The sequence below is a fragment of the Lepidochelys kempii genome, chromosome 6 (genome assembly GCF_965140265.1).
Source record: "Lepidochelys kempii isolate rLepKem1 chromosome 6, rLepKem1.hap2, whole genome shotgun sequence".
NCBI classification, from domain to species: domain Eukaryota; kingdom Metazoa; phylum Chordata; order Testudines; family Cheloniidae; genus Lepidochelys; species Lepidochelys kempii.
In genome coordinates, this window is record NC_133261.1 from 57,578,457 (window position 1) to 57,598,988 (window position 20,532).

General features: G+C 42.4%; 1 protein-coding gene across 7 annotated transcripts in view; it reads left to right on the top strand.

Annotated features, from left to right (window-relative positions):
- Window positions 1–14,815, top strand: part of TTC17 (tetratricopeptide repeat domain 17) — an 84,405-nt gene extending 69,590 nt beyond the window's left edge. For 5 of the 7 annotated variants that reach the window (XM_073348043.1, XM_073348038.1, XM_073348040.1 and 2 more), the window contains 6 exons: window positions 3,443–3,563; window positions 5,122–5,281; window positions 6,010–6,093; window positions 8,356–8,475; window positions 10,874–11,017; window positions 13,699–14,815. In XM_073348043.1, coding sequence (XP_073204144.1) covers window positions 3,443–3,563; window positions 5,122–5,281; window positions 6,010–6,093; window positions 8,356–8,475; window positions 10,874–11,017; window positions 13,699–13,830 — 761 coding nt within the window. In that variant the 3' untranslated portion in view covers window positions 13,831–14,815. Of the gene's footprint in view, window positions 1–3,442; window positions 3,564–5,121; window positions 5,282–6,009; window positions 6,094–8,355; window positions 8,476–10,873; window positions 11,018–12,838 lie in introns of those variants that run through there. The other 2 variants (XM_073348039.1, XR_012159403.1) reach the window with 2 other exon arrangements.
- Window positions 14,816–20,532: the final 5,717 nt, after the last annotated feature.

The following is a 20,532-nucleotide window of genomic DNA, read 5'->3' on the forward strand; positions in this document are numbered from 1 at the left end:
CTCACTTAGTCGTCTCGGTTAACGTTGTCACGTTGCTGATCAATTAGGGAACATGCTTGTTTAAAGTTGCGCAATGCTCCCTTATAACGTCGTTTGGCAGCTGCCTGCTTTCATAGAATCATAGAATATCAGGGTTGGAAGGGACCCCAGAAGGTCATCTAGTCCAACCCCCTGCTCAAAGCAGGACCAAATTCCCAGTTAAATCATCCCAGCCAGGGCTTTGTCAAGCCTGACCTTAAAAACCTCTAAGGAAGGAGATTCTACCACCTCCCTAGGTAACGCATTCCAGTGTTTCACCACCCTCTTAGTGAAAAAGTTTTTCCTAATATCCAATCTAAACCTCCCCCACTGCAACTTGAGACCATTACTCCTCGTTCTGTCATCTGCTACCATTGAGAACAGTCTAGAGCCATCCTCTTTGGAACCCCCTTTCAGGTAGTTGAAAGCAGCTATCAAATCCCCCCTCATTCTTCTCTTCTGCAGGCTAAACAATCCCAGCTCCCTCAGCCTCTCCTCATAACTCATGTGTTCCAGTCCCCTAATCATTTTTGTTGCCCTTCGCTGGACTCTCTCCAATTTATCCACATCCTTCTTGAAGTGTGGGGCCCAAAACTGGACACAGTACTCCAGATGAGGCCTCACCAATGTCCACTGCTTACAGGATTCTCTGGAAGAGCAACCCCTCCTCGTGGGGATTAGAACCGGGGGAGCTGGCAGCCCCTCCCCCATCAGCTCCCTTAAATTCCCTGTAGGGTATGTGGCTCAGCAGTTGCCTACCAGTAGTTCAGCTGTCCCTCCCCCAACTGCCGTGCTGCTCCTGTCCTGCCCTCTCCCTTGAAGCTGCTCCTTGGAACTTCCTGCTTGCTGGGGGATGGGGGGGAGAGGAGTGCTGATGTCAGAATGTCCCCCTGTTCCTGCCCCCACCCCCGCTCTGTACCCCCTCTCCACAAAGCTGAGGAGGGGACAGGGCTTGGGGGGAGCTTCAGGAAGCTATTGCTTCCTGTCTGATCTGCTTAAAAGGGCAACATACTTGAAGTGCGGTCAGCATACTTAAAGGGGCAATGCATATGTGTCTCACTCATGCATGCACCCCCCAGCATTTTGAAAAGTCAGCACCTGTGCAGCCGTGCATGTGCTGTTCTGGAGGAGGGAGTGGTGCGCTCCAGCTGCGGAGCGTGGGTTCATCATCAAGTTCAGTTTTTGCAGGGAAGTGTTTGCAGCTACTGCCCTGCATCTATTCCGTTTCCTCCCTCCTGCCTCAGTCCACATTGTCTTGTAGAGTGTGAAGCTATGTTAACAGTGGAGTATTAACACTTGGGGGCTCAGCCGAAAGGCATTCCCTGGGAAATATTCCACCCTCTTACTCCACCAGCTCAACCAAGCTTTACAATCATTCATTTCTGGGTACCATATTAAACTGTTGGTTTAAAATTGTTTAAAACTTATATTGTATATGTATACAGTGTGTCTTGTCTGGCAAAAAACATTTCCCTGGAACCTAACCCCGCCCCCCTATTTACATTAATTCTTATGGGGAAATTGGATTCGCTTAACATCGTTTTGCATAAAGTTGCATTTTTCAGGAACATAACTACAACGTTAAGTGAGGAGTTACTGTATGCGCTTTTAATAAGCTCCCATTTTAGCAGTTGGAAGACTTGGATTTGTTTAATATTTAAACAGTAAAGATTACTTGAGGCTAAGCAGGTTGGAAATTGGATTGTACCTGTGACCTTACACTCCCCCATAATGCTGAGCTCCCAAATATTATCTAGCTATCTCGGTCATAGATATTTGTATGGTGTCCGTTACTATAGTATCTGAGCATCTCATATTCTTTATTGTATTTATCCTCTCAATACACCTGCGAGGTAGGAAGTAATATTTATCCCCATTTTACAGATGGAGAGCTGAAGCACAGAGAGGCAAAGTGACACGCCCAGGGTCATGTAGGAATCTCTGCTAGAGCAGGGAAATAAGCTCAAATGTCCCACTTCCCAGGCTAGCTCCCTAACCAGTAGACCATCCTTTCTCTTGTTATATATTATCATTCCTTAGTGAGATGATCACCACCACCACCAGCAGGGTGGGCTCAGAAATGCCCATGTGAACTACTGAATACCGAAAAGTGAAATGCATTCCACAGTACCAACATGCTGAGAAATGATTACCCTGGCATGAATTTTCCCACTGACACACTGAGTGCAACTTCCCTTAACGGGCCTCTAATCAATGTCTTCTATGAGTTGATGTAATAGATTTATTTTAATTTTGCAAAAATAAAGGGAAAGCACTTTCATGCAGGCGTAGGGGGTAAGATTTGGATCCAAATGGCGAAAGAAAATCAAGTAAGTAGAAATAGATCTTGAAATGCTGCCTAGGCAATGTATTTAGCTCTTTGCTTGCTTGCTTTTTTTTCTCTACATAGTATTGTTGATGTTATTAAGCACTGTAATAGTGAGAACCATATAGGGCCAGCATAGTTAGCCTCTTGCTGAGCTATTTAATGGCTAAAATGTTTTTCTGTTTATATACACTCCACTTGTTTTGAAACTCCCATGTGAGAGACAGTATTGACTGGTGATTAAAACAGGAAATCTGAAATGTTAGGGCCTGTTCCAAAATGCACTGAAGTCAGTGGAAAGACTTCAGTGGGTTTTGGCCAACTGGTCTTATTCCTTACTTTGTGACTGATCTTCTGAGTAACCATGGACAAATTATGTCCCTGCCTCAATCTACTCATCTGTAAAATGGGAAGAATAATATTCACCAACCTAATGGGGATTTCCGAGATTTAATTTCTTAATGGTTTCTAAAGTACTCTTAGATCCACAAGCAAGACGGTGTAAAAGTTATCATCCATCATGATCAATAATAATGTTATTCCCTGAAAAATATTGACATTATTCCATCTCACCATGAAACAAGAAGAACAGAAGCTACAATAATCAAAAAATATTTGCATTGATTCTGGAAGTAACTGCAGAACTGACAAGGAAAGCTCAGCACCTCCTTGGTAATATTTTCTATTTAATAATTGACCTCAAGAAAGTTCAAGTGCACAAATGCAGGTAACACGTTGCTTTTTTTGTGTGTAACCCAGAGAATTATTATTCTTAAACTTCAGATGTGGAAAGGTATTAATGAAAAGGTTTTTAAACATACATATTGTAGCCTGTCATATCCTATTAGGCTCCAATCCAGCAATCAGATCACCATAGGCAGACCTCTGGGTTCCATACAGGTGTGGGGCTCTTTTCACAGGGATCCAATTGCAGGATTGAGCTCGTAGCTCTTTGAGGCAGGGAATACCTCACATGCCTCTACATGTGTAAAGTGCTGTGTAAATCTGACGCTTTATAAATCTTTAAAAATGAATCTTTGTAGCTTGCTTCTTTTTTTTTTTTTATGATAATTCCTTGTATTACCCGCTTCTTTCTAGGAAAAAGGCGCGACTATCGCAGCCTGGGCTGGCCAAGTCCTGATGAGTGTTTGAAACTCCGGAGGGTGGAGTTCACTACTGTAGCCAGCACATGGCTAGCTGTTTCTGCTAAAAATATTGAGTGAGTATCATGCATGTGAACTTAAGTAATTGGGGTAGGGTGGCTATATGGTGGTCTTATGTACGTATGCCAAACATCTTAGTGGCCCACTAAAGCAAATGGCAACTCTACTATGGCTTCAGCCAATCTTGATACCACCTCTATGGTAGTCAATCCAAGGAGGTGAGTCTTTAACATGGAGCCAACAGCAGGGCTGGGGACTGAGACAGCCCCTTTTTTCTTTGCTTTGAGGGTGTCCGTCCCTGTGGGTCACCCACATTTGCCATTTAGGGGTAGTGGTAGATCCTCAGTTGTTTCAGGCGGTCCTCTAGCAGCAATGAACAGGGCAGCTATTTTCTATCTGTGCTTGGCAAGAATCTTTTCTCTCAAATACAAACCATGTTACTGTTGTCCCTGCCCCTGTCACCTCAATATACATGGGGATCCTCCTCCGTAAATCCATTCTTGTGCGGAATCCTGCAGCCTATTTGTTATGCACAGTATCTTGTGAGCATGACACCAATGCTCCCAGGTTTACCTGGGCTGCCTGCTGGTTTCCAGATGGTGTTTAAGGACTGAGAGAGTGCTGCCTGTGAGTGATAGTGTTGTAGTTGCGGTCAATGGAGGTGCTGAGTTAGATCCCAGTGATATAATAAAGAGGAAGCTGTCAGCAGGTCATTCTCCAGCAGAGCCTTTCGACTCTGGACCTTGATACCCACCTTGGTCGGAATCTGTTGACATTCAGGGATTGCTGCAAAGGCCATCTATTTGCTCGGGCTTTGGGGAAGGGCTGTGGGTTTGCATGGGTATATTTTGGTTTTTTGATTTACATACTGGTTAGTTTAATTTTTGTTTTATTCTGTTGTTGAGTGGTTTTTCCTTGTAATGACTGTTATTTAAAACAAAATAAATAGACTATTTCCCTTCCCCTTTTCTCATCCCTTTCTAGCCCATTCTGTAATATTGCAAGTCCCCTTTGTATTTGGATTCTTCACAGAAGAGAATATAAAACCTATTGATTAGGCAGACAGAGGAGGGTGAGCTGTCTTGGATTTGAAAACCTGCTCTAACTAATGCAAACACTGAGCCAGGTTGGGGGTGGGTGGGTTGTGTGAGCTGTATAATCATACGTGTATGAAGTGCTAATGGAAAAACTACCAATATACCTCCATCCTTGGTGACCTATATCAACTCTGCTGCTGTAAGGAAACTAGCTTGTGGTTAACGGCCACTCTTGAAGAAGAGCTCCGTGTGAGCTCGAAAACTTTCTGTCTCGCAAGCAGAAGATGGTTCAATAAAAGATATTATCTCGCCTACCTTGTTTCTCTACCACTTAGTTATGCAATCTAATAAGATAGACAAGCATCAACTAGAATGGGTTAGCAAAGAAGGCTGCTGTTTTAGAATTTTGTCTTCAGAGTGAAGGTCAAATTCTTCCTGTTCTCCAAATGAGGTTCTGCCAGCATCCAAACAAAACTTACCTGCTAGATAAGCTGTTTTTGTTAATTGACTCCTCCCTCTCCTTCTCCTGACCAGGAGGGTCTTGTATGACTTAGAACTTGTTTTAATTCCTTTCTAGCATTACAGAGCACATCGATTTTGCCACACAGCTGCAAGAACCAGCCATGGAGCCCCTTTGCAGCCCCAATCTACCTGCCAGTATGCACACCTTGGACCATCTGCAAGGGGTTTCCAATCGGGCTAGCCTGCATTACACTGGAGAGAGTCAGCTAAAAGAGGTACACTTCTGTCTTCAGACTGCAGTTTGGTGGCTATCTGAGATTTTAAGAATCAAGAGGCAATTAGGTTTATGTTAAGGATAGGATAGTTCCAAGGATTTGTAATAGGCTAATGAACCTTTCCTCGCTGATTGACTGTTCATGGGTAGTAATGGATGAATACTACCATCGAATGGGTATTCAGCAGCTTATGATGATCTCACATCATTTTTTAGTAGCTCAGAGGCCATATTGTTAATTCCCTTGTTGGCTTTCTAAACAAAAGAGATGAGAATCAAATGGTCCCTGGACACTGAACTGCCTCCTCATTCCTAGAAGTGGTCCCTCTAAGACACACTGGAGAGGAAATTTGTAAAGCAACTGCCGCCAAGGCTGTATCTATTCTGTGGCTAAACAGTCGCTAGAGCTGTCAATCTGGGATCTTTTGCCAATAATGAAGTTATGTAAAGAAAAGTTTGCCATGTATGTTGAGCAGATCACAAAATGCTGAATCCTTTCTCGTCATGTCTTCCACATTTCAGTATTGTACTTCAGGGGCCCTGTTCTCACTGTAGCATGCACAAAAGCCCCCAGATATGCAGGCAACACAGAGTGCTTCTTAGGGGAGGGATCAGGTCTTTGCTGGGAGACAGCATCAGATTTTAAGAAGCCATTTTCTTACCTGTTTTTCCTTGATTTCATCTTGTCAATTTCCATCCTCTAAGCACCTGCCTTTTCCTCCTTCCCAGGTATTACAGAATCTTGGCAAAGACCAATATTCACCACAGTCATTAGAACAAGTCGGAACTCGAATAGCCAAAGTTTTGGAAAAGGTATGTGTGTGCGACAAACAAAATTGAAGCAGGGTCTTATAGTGTCCTGTTCTTTACTTGCCTGACAGTCCAGCCTCAGGGCTATGTGTCTAGAAACTCAGTCTAGGATGATAGTTTAAAGAGAGTTCTGTCTCTGTGCAGTACCTACAATTGCTTGTACGCTTTTTTCTGACCCACCTTCTGTGCTTATACAACATGAGGTGAATCCATCAGATCTCTGTGCGTATCACTTTAATAAAATAAAACGTTTAAAGTATTCAACCCATATGACATCATCTGTGTACTGGGCAGTGTTTTCATTCTTCTTCACTGGCTTCCAGCTGAGGATCTTAAAGAACTTTGAAAACATTAATAAATGGAGGCTTGGCACACCCCTGCCAAATAGGGACAGTACTGTTAAGTCTGTTTTAAAGCTGAGGAAACTAAAATATTGAGAGATTAATGTCCAGATTCTCCTCTCTTACACAGTTACAACTCCCACTGAATCCAGTGAGCTTCACCCAAATAAGTGAACCAGGAATTTGCCCTGTGGTCTACCACAGGCCTCTCACTAAGACTTTGGCTGGGTTAAGCATAGAACACAGATCATCCATCAGCTAGTTTTATTCCTTAGCCATATATCCTATCCAAACACTGCAAGCCTGCTACTGAGTTAATAGCAGAGGTGAAAGTAAGCCAGTACAGTCTGGTACGGCGTACCAAACCTGCAGTGGCCGGAGTCCCGGGCCCTTTAAATCACCGCTGGAGCCCTGTTGCCGCTAACCTGGGGCTCAGGCAGTGAGGCTCGGGTGGCGCTTTAAAGGGCCCGGGGCTCCAGCAGCAATTTAAGGGGCCCGGAGCTATGCTGCAGTAGGGGTGGCTGGAGCCCCGGGCCCTTTAAATCGCCCCGGGGCTCTCAGCTGCCACTGCAGCTGAGAGATCCAGGGGCCTTTAAGTCATTAAAGGCCCAGCCTCTTCCAATTGAGGCCATGCCCCTGCTCAGGACTCCAGAGTACTGGTAAGTCCTTCAAGTTACTTTCACTCCTGGTTAATAGTGTGCATGTGCGTGTGTGCGTCTCATAGAACAATGGTCAGATTTTATACCTGGATCCAGTTTCATTATATCTGCTGTCTGACTGACATCCACCAAAAGAAGTTGATCAGGTGAAGTTCAGAACACTCTGCTCCAAAGCAGGAAACCCTGAACCAGGCTCATTTATAAAGTTAATGGAAGAGGTTTCCTATTTGGGCATCTCAGTGTCAATGGTCTGTCTTGATATCACTCATTTCAGCAATACTGGACTATCTACTAGCCCTGGAACAACCTAGACTTTGTTAGTTCCATAATGATCCACTACTCTTTGGTAGAGGCTTCTAGATCAGATGCCCACTTTGGTAGGGCTGTCCTGACGTCTTTGTTTAAGTAGGACTCCGACTAGCCATCTCGAAGCAGCCAGATAGCTGCTTGTTAGTTACCAAGAGTGAAATCTGTGTGAACAGTCACTCAGTTATCTACCCTACAGTAACTGTGGTTCTTTAAGATGTAATACATATGGATTCCATGACACCCCCTCCCCCCTTCCCCACAACTATGAAGTCCTCCTCCTTTGGGATTCTGTATTGGTGAAGGAACCGGCGGACGGTTGGGCCTGTTCTTTCTTTTGTGCCTTCAGCTGGCGGGGTGGGGAGGCATAATGACAACTAGGGTGCAGGTGTAGTCCCAACAAACACTGCTGGCTAGGAGAATTCAATCTTACATGCATGGATTGTATGCATGCCAATAGTAGAATCCAGGTGGACAACACATCTGAAAGGACCATAGTTACTTGAGAGTGACTAAACTCTTCTTTCTTTAGGTCAAGCACTCAGAAATTATGAAATGCCAGAATTAAGGTTGTCCTTAATTCTGGCAACACTGATTTGGCCTGCTGGTGCAGATACATTGTTACAGTCCTTAATTACATACTTCCATAGGACTCATGCCTCAAGAGTGTACAAGATGGATGTACAACAGGTCACAATGAAAGTTGCAGAAGCAACCATAAATTTGGCATTTTCAGGCATTTGACTTTGCAACCTAAATAACTTAGCTGTTTTGTATATCTCATTATTAGGCAACAAACTCTTTTCTGCTGCCTTTTGTAAAGGTATACTGTTTAATTTTTAAATGGAAAACATTGCTTATGGATCTGGGGGGAATGTAGAGGGAGGAGGTGGGGCTGGGAGAATGTTTGGTACAGGTTTATGTAATTCTTTTCCCCCTGCTGCATTGTTTTTTTTCAGAATCAGACGTCTTGGGTCCTCTCCAGCATGGCAGCTCTCTACTGGAGGGTGAAAGGTCAAGGGAAGAAGGCAATAGACTGTCTGCGGCAGGCCTTGCACTATGCGCCGCATCACATGAAGGTATGTACAACACTGTTCACTGCTGAAATGAAATACTGGCAGCTCTTCCCAACTTGTGGCTCATATGTAGCCAGATAACGAGTTCTCATCAGTTGGCTCTCATCAACGCCCCCCCAACTAGTGTAAATGTCATATGCACTCTCACCTGGCCAACACATGGACCTAAGATATTAGCCAGTCCTAGTGAAGGTCCTTGAGGCTTTCATCACCTGTTTAATATAGGATGTATTTTTACACAGCAGCAGAAGAACCAGTTATAAGTCTCCCCGAGCCTGGAAAGGCAGGTGAATGTCCTTCAAGACTGACATGCTCAGTAATAAATGGCAGGCAGGCTGTCGATACATACATGAATCCCTTGATCATATGGAGTTGCCTTAGCTGCTAAATTTATGTAGGCATGCTGGAACAGGAATTTGCTGTTTCTGCCACCCAGGGATTAGTTAATATGTTCTAGGAATGCTTACTGCTTATATAGCACTTTCCATCTACAAAGAGTTTTACCTCTGTTGGGAAGGTTGGTCATAGTTATTAGCCTCTGTTTACAGCTATGGGAAGTGAGGCATAGAATGGAGAAGGGACGTAGCCAAGTCTACTCAGTGAGTCCATGGCAGAGCTGGGATTAGAACTGAAGGGGAAAAAAGGAAGAATGGTTTTGTCATTAAGGCGTTGGATTGAAATTGGGTGATCTGGGGTCTGTTGCTGGCTCTGCCACAAACTTCCTGGCCCAATCACTTAGTCTTTGTGTGCACCTCTATTCCCCATCTGTAAAATGGCGATAAGGGTGCTTCCCTACCTGAAGGGGTATTGGGAGGAGGTATATGTGTTTGTGCGGTGGTCAGATACTGTGGTGATGGGCTCTTCATGGGTGGAAAGAGATAAATTAGTTTATGCCTGGCTTCCCTGTCCCAAGTACACTCCACCTGACAACACTGTGTCTATTTCACTTCTACTGCATCTGTTTCACTTCTGTAATTCAGTCTTGCTTTGTCCTGCATGTCTTAAAGGAAGACTGGAACTAGGAGATTATGCAGGTTAAGCACCATCAACTTTTTATTTATCTCCCCACCACTTTCTTTTTATTGAACTGTTTAAGGGTCTTCAGAATTGGTTCCCTTAGCAATGTGTTTTGTGGGAGGAATTGGAGTAACATGATTGGCAGTTGTTAGCACACTGCCAACTTGGCATGAACACACCCTTGCAGTGCTGACCAATCTCCAGCAATTTCATGTCATTGCTCAACACCAGAATGCTTTCCAAGCTCAGAACTTGTCTTCCTACTTGAAGGAGCAGCTGTCTCCAGAAAACACGTGGGCTTGGTTTGTTGAAATCCAACAGCTTGAAAACTCTGTGAGGTTTGGCACTGAATGAGCAGCTATTCAATATTTTGTTTTATCCTCGTGTGTGTCTCCATGCCTTATTTACGGAATGTTATTCAAACCCTTTTCTGACTACAGAGTTTCCTTGTAGGTTTTTCTGTGGCACTCTTCACTATAGTATCTGAGTGCTTCACAAACATGAATGAATTTATTTTTACAACACCCGGTGAAATGAGGTACTCTCCCCGTTTTAATGATGGGGAGTGGAAACACAGGGAGACTAATGTCAGAAGTGTCCATTAGCTTTGGGTGCCCAATATGAGATGTCTAGGGCCTGATTTTTTTTTTTAAGAGTACTTAGCATTATGTAGCAATTTGTGTGTTCACATCATAGCTCTCATTGATTTAATTTGCAACTGTGAGTGCTCCGCTCTTCTGTAAATCAGACCCCTGTGAGGTGCCCAGGAAATGAGGAATAAACAAGTAGTGGCCACCTGTGAAAACTGGGTTTATGCAACTTTCCCAGCATCACATAGGAACTCTGTGACAAAGCATTCAGCTGCGTTAACGATAAGACCATCCTTTCTCTTCCCAAAATCCCCTGCCTCATCACTACACACCTTCTAACTTCTGCAACATATGAGAACTTCACTACACAACACTGATTTATCCCCAGCGGAGTCCCGTGGGGGAAAAATAGTATAGGATCATGTAATTAAAGATTATATCATGCATATGCTTAAGGGAGCCAAATTAGGATTGCAGAAGCAACCTTAAAACTAGCATTTCTTAACCTTTGAGTGCTTGACTTTGCAACCATAATGAATGATCTGTTGTTGTAGATTTTTGTGTGTAATTACATTTAAATATTACAGAGATCTGGATTTGTACTTCTGAAGTCTAAACCCATGAGAAATAAAATAGGAGCAACCCATCCATCTCCAAGAAATAATCCAGTGGAAGGGAAGAGAGGGCAGAACCCCTCTGCCGATAGCATTCACTACCAACTCCCTGATGCAGGGTCAAGAGACTGCAGCTTGTACTGACCCCTCCCTTTATACCTCTGGCTCTTCTCTTTTCAGGATGTCCCACTAATAAGCCTAGCGAACATCTTCCACAATGCAAAACTTTGGAATGATGCCATCATCGTGGCTACCATGGCAGTGGAAATAGCCCCGCACTTCGTGGTTAATCATTTCACACTAGCTAATGTCTATGTTGCAATGGTAAGTAGTAGCTGCTAGATTTTCTCCCATCTCCAGATACAGTGTAAAGCAGCTTTGAGCCCAAGAACAAACTTAGAATTTCTAGGCTAGAGGTTCAGGAGGCTGGAAGTGGAGATGAGCAAGATCAGAAAGGAGGAATATTCTGTCAAATATGCTCTTTCAATTATTCCAACATCTGAACTGATCATTTAATACTGGGATGGCTACTGTATTTATAGTCTGGTGTCACAATGCTATAGCTACAAGGCCAGTAATGACAGTAGCCAGCTGTAGATAATTCTGCTTAATCTCCCCTATAAATAATGTCACTGTCTATAGGCCCAAGGGTTACAATACAATACAAAATAACTGGATAACGCAAGTGAGGCATAATTTCAATATCTAGATTATCAACCCACAAAGATCACTAGTTGCTAGAGAGAGTTTAAACTCCTCACATTGTAGACATATTTCTTTCAACATATGATTCTACACCCTGTTGATTAAAAGGAGCAAGTGTCTCTCATGCTCCTAGATCGTCCATTTCTCATTGGACCTATCCTGTATACTTGATTCTAATCAATTAGTAGAGCTGGTGCCAAGAAATCAGGATGGTTAAAGGGGTACCATCAACTTGAAATCTAGTTGGTATCAACGAATGAGTCTGAAGTATTTTCAGGTACTACACTTGCCTCTGATTGTCCCTGCCAATTTTTCAGGACTTAGTCACATATTCTTAATATTTTAAAATGTTTTGACTCTCCTTTGTTGCTGTATGAAAGGCCCACACAAATAACAGAGGAAACTGACTGGGTGGCCAGGTACTACTGCAGTGAGGGTGGAACATATAAATAATTAGATATATTGTGGCACTAACTGCACACAATGTTGCCAAATGTACAGTGGAAACAAACTGAGACTTTTTTTCTACTACCCTTTTATATTATAGTCATCTGAGTGGTCACTTGAGGTAATAGTATGCAGAACACGTCAGACAAAAGTGAAATTGAGTCGTTGGTGTCCCTTTAAAGTTAACCTTCTGAAAATACATACCACCATGCCTTTTCCCATCCTCAGCACACCCTTTCCCTGCCTCCAAAATGCCCCCTGGACCTAGGGGTTCTTGGTGGGGGATGTGGGGGTGGGGCACGACAGAGCTGGCAGAATTGGTTCAGTGCCAAGTGGAGAGGGCTCCCTGGACTTGGGATATTCCCTGTGAGGGGCCTTTTTTTGCACCAGCTCAGGCGCTACATAGGGCCTGCAGCATGGAAACAAATTCCCCTTCTGGGTCAAGTTACACATACATCAAAAAGAGTAGCTCCAGCAGGGTGAATGGGATTACTTTACTGTTTCTGAGAGCAGAATCTGTCCCAGTAAGCTAAGTATCAAAAATGTCATATTAGCTACCAATACAGCATTAAAAATGTTGACATACACTAGATTTAACCAGCAAATTGTCATATAATTTGGAAATGTTAGCCATCTGGCAAGTGGAGAAAATTCTGGGAGATTCTATGGAGTCTTGCACAAAACTGTAGAATTGTGTGGAAAATAAAACTAAAGGGACATCAGGGTAAAACCAAATCACTATAAAATTTATCCTTATGTATGTTACTAATGGAACTGTAAATAATAAGAGCTGAAAATGGAAAAGTCTCTGGTTCTTCACATCAGATGCTGCTCATTAATTTCTCACTTTTCCCATAAGAAACTAGTTTGGGGCTACTTACGCGTAATTCCACAACAAATGCCCCTTCTTGTGTGAATCATAGAAAAACTTTGTTGGTTGGTCTGTGTAACTATTATAAATAACACTTGGCATCTTTTATCCAAAAATTTCAGAAAGCCTCACCAGCCCTGATTTAATTAAGCTTCCTAACCTCACGGGGAGGTGAGTATTATCCCCATTGTATAAACGGAAACACTGAGGTACAGAACAGATGTGACTTAAGCAAGACCACTTGTTAAGTCAACGGCAGAGCAACACCCAGGAGTCTTAACTCTGAGTCTCCTGCTCTGAGCGCTGACCCACAGTGCCTTTCAATGCACTGTGCAACTTGTGTTTAAAAGAAAAAAACTGAGATAGAAAAAAAAATCTTGAAAAATAGGCTACAGTACTAGGCATTATATCTCCTTTTATCCAAGGATCTCAAAGTGCTTTATAAATACTTATTGATCAAGTCTGCATGGCAATTAAATGCCCACGGCTGGCCCGGGTCTGGTGGCTCAGGCTGCAGGATTTTAAAATTTGCTCTGTAGATATTTGAGCTCCGGGTAGAGCCCGAACTCTGGGACTCCCGCGAAGGGGGAGGGTCTCAGAGCCCAGGCTCAAGCCTGAGCCTGAATATCTACACAGCAATATTTAGCCCTGCAGTCCAAGCCCTGCAAGCCCAAGTCAGCTGACCCAGCCCAGCCATGCCATTCCATGGTCCTTTTATTCTAGTGTAGATGTACCCCCAAAAGTCATATCCTGGGAGGGGCTGAGCATGCTCAACTCTCATTGGCTTAATCGTCACTCATCATTCTGTGGGATTGTAAACCACATAACATCCCTGAGAGGTAGGTGAGGAAAATATAGAGGTCACTTCACATTTAATGACCCACCACAGCACTGCACAATCATGTAGGACAGGAAGTGAATAGAATATGTTGTGGCTTTTGCTTTTTTGAAAGCTGACATTTTCAATCTTCTTTCCTTACAGGAGGAGTTTGAAAAGGCCATGAGATGGTATGAATCAACATTAAAACTCCAGCCTGAGTTTGCACCAGCAAAGAGTCGAATCCGCACCATCCAGTGTCATTTACTCATGAAAAAAGAGCGACGGTCTCCATAAAGATTAGCAGCTTCTTCTTTTTTCTTAAGAAAACAAAATCATTGTTCACTATTCTGCTTTTTAATGAGGGGTGCTAAGATAAATTGGGGAATCAAGATTTCTAACAAAACTCTTGGAAAGAAATGGGGTTTGGATCAAGGGATTTTTAGTTTGTTTTTTTCAGGCGGGGGATTATCTTTGGGGAATAAATACATTTCACAAGCCATGATTTAAAACATCTGTGTAAATACTGAGCCAAGAAACTTTCCACGTGTCCACAACCTACTCCAGGATCATTAAGTTTTTCTTAATGCTCAAATTGGCGCCAGCACCAACAATAACTTGCTTCATTTTGTAGCATTTAAGTCAATGGAAATGCAAAGCACATCCCTGCACCAAATAGCAAAAAGTTATAATCAGCTCTTCACCCATCAGAAATTCATGCTTTACCCAGTCTTGTCCAGTCCATATTGCCGTGTTACCAGCTCCAAGTTAGTTTGTGAAGGAGGAGGGAACATGATTTAATACAAAATCTTAGTTAAAAAAACAAAGTGTTTTAGGAACATCAAGCCTTTTTTATACTGTTATTACTGTTGCGGGATGGGGATGAGTAGGAGGATGGGAACAGCAGGAGACCACAGTCTAAATGGTTTATATTTTGGTTAGAAGACAAAAAGAAGCCAATCAGTTAAAATCCAAATAAGGGTTTTTATATCTGTCTGTATATTCGAAGCCCTCTGCAGCCCTGAGTCTTTGTTTTACTAATTCTTTGTTCGCTGTATTTTTACCCATCTCGGAATAAGGTGCAAGTGTTACAGTCTAGCTCTCTGAGCCTTACAACTGCTGAGAAGAAGAGAGAGAACAGAAATTGTGAGCAAACAAGTCAGGTGAAGTGTTTCCATGTCAATCTTCTTTGGTCGGTGGAGGACCTGAAGCTCCAGACATCATTGTTGCATCAACAAGGGCACACACTTGGAACAAAATAAAATTATGTTTATGAACAAAACCCTGGCCTGTGGTTTAATTTTTTGTGTGCCTCAGATTCCTCTTTCTGGGGGGAGAAAAAATGGAGATGCTAATTTGAGCCGGTCGGAATACTTTTGACTAGATTAAATTCATCAAAATTTGTTTCATCGAAGCTGAAACATTTAGCAGAGACTTAGCAGTTTGCGGTTTTTGTCATTAGGGTTTTTTGGTTTTGTTTTTTTTGAGAGAGACTCTCTCACTGTGTAGTGGATGGTTAGGGCATTGACGTTGGTTGGGATGTAGGAGATCCTGGTTCAAGCCACTGCTCTGCCTGATGCAGAGTGATCTGGAATGAAGAACTCTGCTCTGAATCAGGCAGAGTAGGGACGTGAACCTGGGTCTCCCATATCCCAAGGCAGTGCCTTCCCAAGCTCAGGTTTTGATCCAAAAACAAACATTTTGAGACCATTTCATTTGTGCAAAAGCATTTGAAAGGGTTTTCATCCCAGTGCAGAACAAAAATAAATTTTGGAACCTCAAAAGTTCTGAAACAGAACTGTCGTCCTCTAGTCCGATCTAGTGATAATAGCACAGATACAGCTTGTTCAAAAATGAGGGGGCGGGAAAATCACAAAAATATCAACAATGTTTTTTGTTTTGAAGTTTTTAAACATTTTAGAATGCTGTTCTTTTCAGATGTCATGTACCTTTTCCGCTCTTCTGTTCCTCCCATCCTATTGTCCCTCTTTTTGTTTTGCCATTGAAAAAGGAATAGAGGGAGAAAAATCAAAATTTTTGTGGCTTTTATTTAAAAAATGGAAAAAATTAGGTAACTTTTTTACAAAATTTCTGGTTTTGGACAGAAGCCATTCTTGACCAGCTCATAAAATACCCCTGTAATGAAGATCTATGGGTTCTTTAATGCACTCTGAAGATAAGAATTGCTGAGAATTATTTATTCCAATTTCTGCTTATCTAAAGAAGATGATGTAGGTCTGACCAAATATTACAGTTGTGCAGATTCATTTTTATAAAAATTAGTCAATATGTATGCGTTAAGCGACATCCTCTGGTTGCCAACAAAGCCCAGGGTGTCACAAAACTTGTTATTCCCCAGACTAGAAGTTTACTGAAAGCTAAAGGTTATTGAGGAGGAGGAATGTGTATATCGGCAAAAATACAGAAATTGTAATTTCAGTAAGATTCTCCAAAATCTTTTCCTAGAAGATCTGGTAAAACACAGCTTTTGGATCTGAACTCTGAAGAGGCTTGTTGTATGGTAGTCTAGCTTGGTTTCTGTAGCCAAGAGGTAGGGTGAAGATAAATTGAAAGAAATCTCAATTGTCTGCTTGTGCCAGGAATAATTATAGTAAAAGACTTGCTCATAGTTGAACTGAAGCAACAACCAAGCTGGAAAAATCTGTTTACAAAGTGGCTTTTCAGTCTGCTGCTTACCTCAGCCTTTGTTTGCAATTAGAGCTGATAACAGATGTTGGGAGCCACCTAGTTCATGGTACAAATGCTCCCTTGCCGCTTCATCCACAAATCTTAAAAGGAAAAGTACGATTTCCTGTTTTGGGTCTGGACTGAGGAGGTGCTTTCCTCTTGTTCCCCTCTATCTTCTGGTCAGGATCAAGAGATTGCCACACTCTGGATTCTCTACACTGCTGCTGTCTCTTTCTGGCTGGTGCCAGTTGTTCATGTGAATGCCAAGGCCATGAGAACCTAGAGCAGCAGTGGGAGGAAGGTAGAAAACAATCGTTGGCCTTGGCATAGGATTCAACAAATCTTTATGGACCACTAGAAATTATGCTCAAATTCAGCAGAGATTAAAATGTTTAACAATACCATAGTAGACCAGATGTAAAATACTATGAGGACTGCTGTATACTTTCCTCTTAGAAATAGCCGTGCAGGTAGCATACAACAGGATGGAACAAACACTGTTGATCAGTAACTGAGAATGTGTGCATGACAATATCCACAAACTGGTACCATAAGCAAGAAGATCACAGAACTCAGTGCTAAAGGCCTTTTTAATGTGATTACTTTCCAGAGTTCACATCAACTTTTTCAGACAAATACCTAATAAATAATTCATCCATTAAGGGAAACTCTGTTCTTTGAAATCTGTCTGCATCTTGGCTAGGTCTATAGAGAGAGTAAATATGGAAGTGTTATTTACTCCTTCTCATAATACAAGAATAAGGGGCCACCAAATGAAATGAATAGGTAGCAGGTTTAAAACAAACACAAATTTTTTTTTTCATGCAACGCACTGTCAACCTCTGGAACTCCTTGCCAGAGGGTGTTGTGAAGGCCAATACTATAACGGGGTTCAAAAGGGAGCTAGATAGATTCATGGAAGATAGGTCCATCAATGGCTACGAGCCAGGATGGGCAGGAATGGTGTCCCTAGCCTCTGTTTGCCAGAAGCTGGGATTGAGTGACAGGGCATGTATCACTTGATGATAACCTGTTTGTTCATTCCCTTTGCGGTACCTGCCATTGGTCACTGTCAGAGGACAAGATACTGGGCTTGATGGACCTCTGATCTGTCCCAGTATGGCCATTCTTATGTTAGTACTTTTGTCAGTGAAACTTATGTCAGCTGGGGTGTGTGTTTTTCACACCCCAGAACCGACAAAAGTTTTACCGAAGAAAGTGCTAGTGTAGACATAGCCTAAGACCTTTTCCACAAAACCATCCCCTAAGAAAACGTCTGAGTGGATATAGTCTTTGTAATATGCCTTGAATCAATAGATTTGGGTGTGTCTGATCAGAAGGCAAAACCGAAGAGAATGTCCTTCATTCCAAACGCCATGCCTCAATAGGGATTGACAACTTGAGTATCCCAGCTGTTCTCAAATATCAGGTTAAAACATGAAGAGGTAAGGTATGCTGGACCCAGACCACCACAGAATTTTTTTTTAAAATTGGCTTTGTAAATTAAAACTAGCACGCTGAATTGGAAGCCAAGTGCATTTTATGGAGCAGAAAGTGAGATGCTCCATGTAAAAATAGCCAGTTCATTGTGCACAGACCGACATTTCTAAGTGTATCACTGTAGTAATCCAGTCCAAGAGTGACAAAGACCTGGATAGCTGGCGCAAGTTCTCTCAGCTGATGGCAAATGTAACAATCGCCTAGCCCAAAAAAACCCCTCTTGATGACTGCTGCCATGCGGGCATCTAGCAATAGCCAGTGGTCCAGTTGTGTATGTTATTGACACAAGGTGGGTGGGCTCTCCCCTTCCCCAGATAGCTCTGTCATCTTCAGGTAATGCCGTAGAAGCCTTGTTCCACCAATAATCTCCAAAAACTGGAAATTCAGGACAGAGGGTGATAATTGGGAAGATTGTCCATGTCAAGATCACATCTTGATCCATGGACTAACATGAGAGATGCTTACTCACTGTCCTCATAAAGGGAAGGCAAGTGGAGACAATCTCCACCAATAGTGGACCCAGTACCACCCTACCAGATCGTATCAGCCAAGAAGGACACATGTCTTAATTGTAGGTGGTAGCCCAAAATTTCCAGAGCACATCCAGGAACTCAGGAAACTAGATCAGCTGAAAGTGGAGAAGAAATTTCAAAAGTGCTTTGCCACCACTGAGGTTCCAGGTGAGTCCAAATCAGAGTGGGAAAACTCACAGCAAGAAAAATTTAATTCTCCCTGTCCCCAACAAAAGGCAGTTCTGAGTCAGCAAAATCATATTCTCTGTGTGTATATAAAGTCTGCTGCAGTTTCCACGGTATGCATCCGATGAAGTGAGCTGTAGCTCACAAAAGCTCATGCTCAAATAAATCGGTTAGTCTCTAAGGTGCCACAAGTACTCCTTTTCTTTTTGCGAATACAGACTAACATGGCTGTTACTCTGAAACAAAATCAGACTAGTTCTGCTGATCAGAATTTCATCAACACTGTAGTGGAAAGGGAAATAAACCTCTTCATTGCTCCCATCGTGGCCCAAAGCACAAGATTTTATCAAATCTTTTTGTAATGTAATAGTTTGAAGTGGGAACATGACTTCCATGACCAGTACCCTAGATTCTTCTTTCCTCACTCTGTGTCTGTTGCAAGCCAACTGTACAGAAGTCAAAAACATGCTCCTGAAAACAGACTACTTTGATTAAGCTTATGAACTCCGAGTTCACCCCTTCCTCCATAGCTTACCCAAAAAATGTGTGCAAAACCATAATGTGAGTAAAAACTGTAGAACTACAAGCCTTTTTCTTAGCATTCTTATTGAATCGGGGTTTAGGGCACTAGGTCTGGAGTCAGGAGACCTGTGTTCTGTTTTAAAGTGGGAATACACACAGCAAAAAACATTTGATTCTCTGTCCAAGAATTCTATTCCCAGCTTTGCCACCAACCTACTGTGTGACCCTGGGCAAGTCATTTCCCCCTCTCTGTGCTGCTTTTCCTCCTCCCACCCTTTCACTGGCTTGTCTATTTAGAAAATAAGCTGTTTGGGGCAGGGACAGTTGTCACTACGTCTTTGTACAGTGCCCTGATTTCAGCTGGGGCTTCTGTGTGCTACATAATACAAATAATATGAATAATAATTAATATCAGGATAACCAGTGAAACTCATAAAGGTGAGGAAAGGAGGAATTTAAGGACCACCGTATCAATAGTCAGCAGGTAGTTTTAAAGATCATCCCTTGAGTAGTGTGAAAAAATCAAGCTCCTTTCCCCTGGAGAACTATTGGTTCTTGTGTGTAATAATCAAAATGATCCCCTGGTTTCAAGCAGCTTAAGTGGTGTCCCTCTGGAATGCTGCCAGTAACTCTAGAACCTTGATTTCTTAGGAGATCAGCTGGTCATATTCCTTTACATCAGTTGGGATCCAAAAAGGTAAGCAAGGCTTCCATGTCTTCATGTACCTGGGTCAGTTGTTATAAATTTTTTTTATTGCAGAGCACCCAAAAATGCACTAGTCGCCATCTGGACACACACAGACTCAGCCCCATCCCTGAAGATTTTATAATCTGACCTGTCAACATTTAGGCATGTAATTTTAAGCAAGTGAGTAGTCTTACTGAGTTAAATAAGACTCGTCTCATGTTAAAGCTTACACATGTGTAAGTGTTGACAGGATCAAGGCATAGGCAGAGATATGACTGGAGGAGCTTTATTGCTAACCACAAGCCTTCAAAAGTCATGAATCAGGTCCCAAAACATCATGAGATTGTTTAAAATCTCATGATTTTTTAAAGTCGACTTGATTTCTTTTTGCCTTCTGGTTTTTGAGCCTTTTAGTGTGTGCTGATCATGTTTCCCAGTTTTTCTCTGCATCCATGAGGGTCAGAAACTTACTTTTCTTTTTAAAGGAAAGCTGGAAGTCCCACCTTATCACCTGTCTTCAGGAGCTGGAGCTTTAAGAAAAACATTAAATATGGCAAGATTTGCAATAAAATTGTGAGAATTGACAACACTTGAGGAGGGGAGACAAAGAGGGAAGAGTTTGCTTTACTAATTTTAAGCACTTCCCCTTCTTTAGTCCCTCAGAATCAGGATATTGCTAGACCATGTCTCATTATTAACATAATTTTATTATTTATATTTTATGGTGCCAGTTATTTCACGGCAAGGCAGGCCTCAGCTCTAACAAGCTTACCATGTGTGGGCACAAGGATCCACCAGTATGGGGCTCTGTGCAGGATCAGGGATTGAATGACACTTGTTTGTTCAAATTTTTATCAGTATCCATAGGTGTCCAATCTGGTGCTGCAGGTAAGCAAGGACATA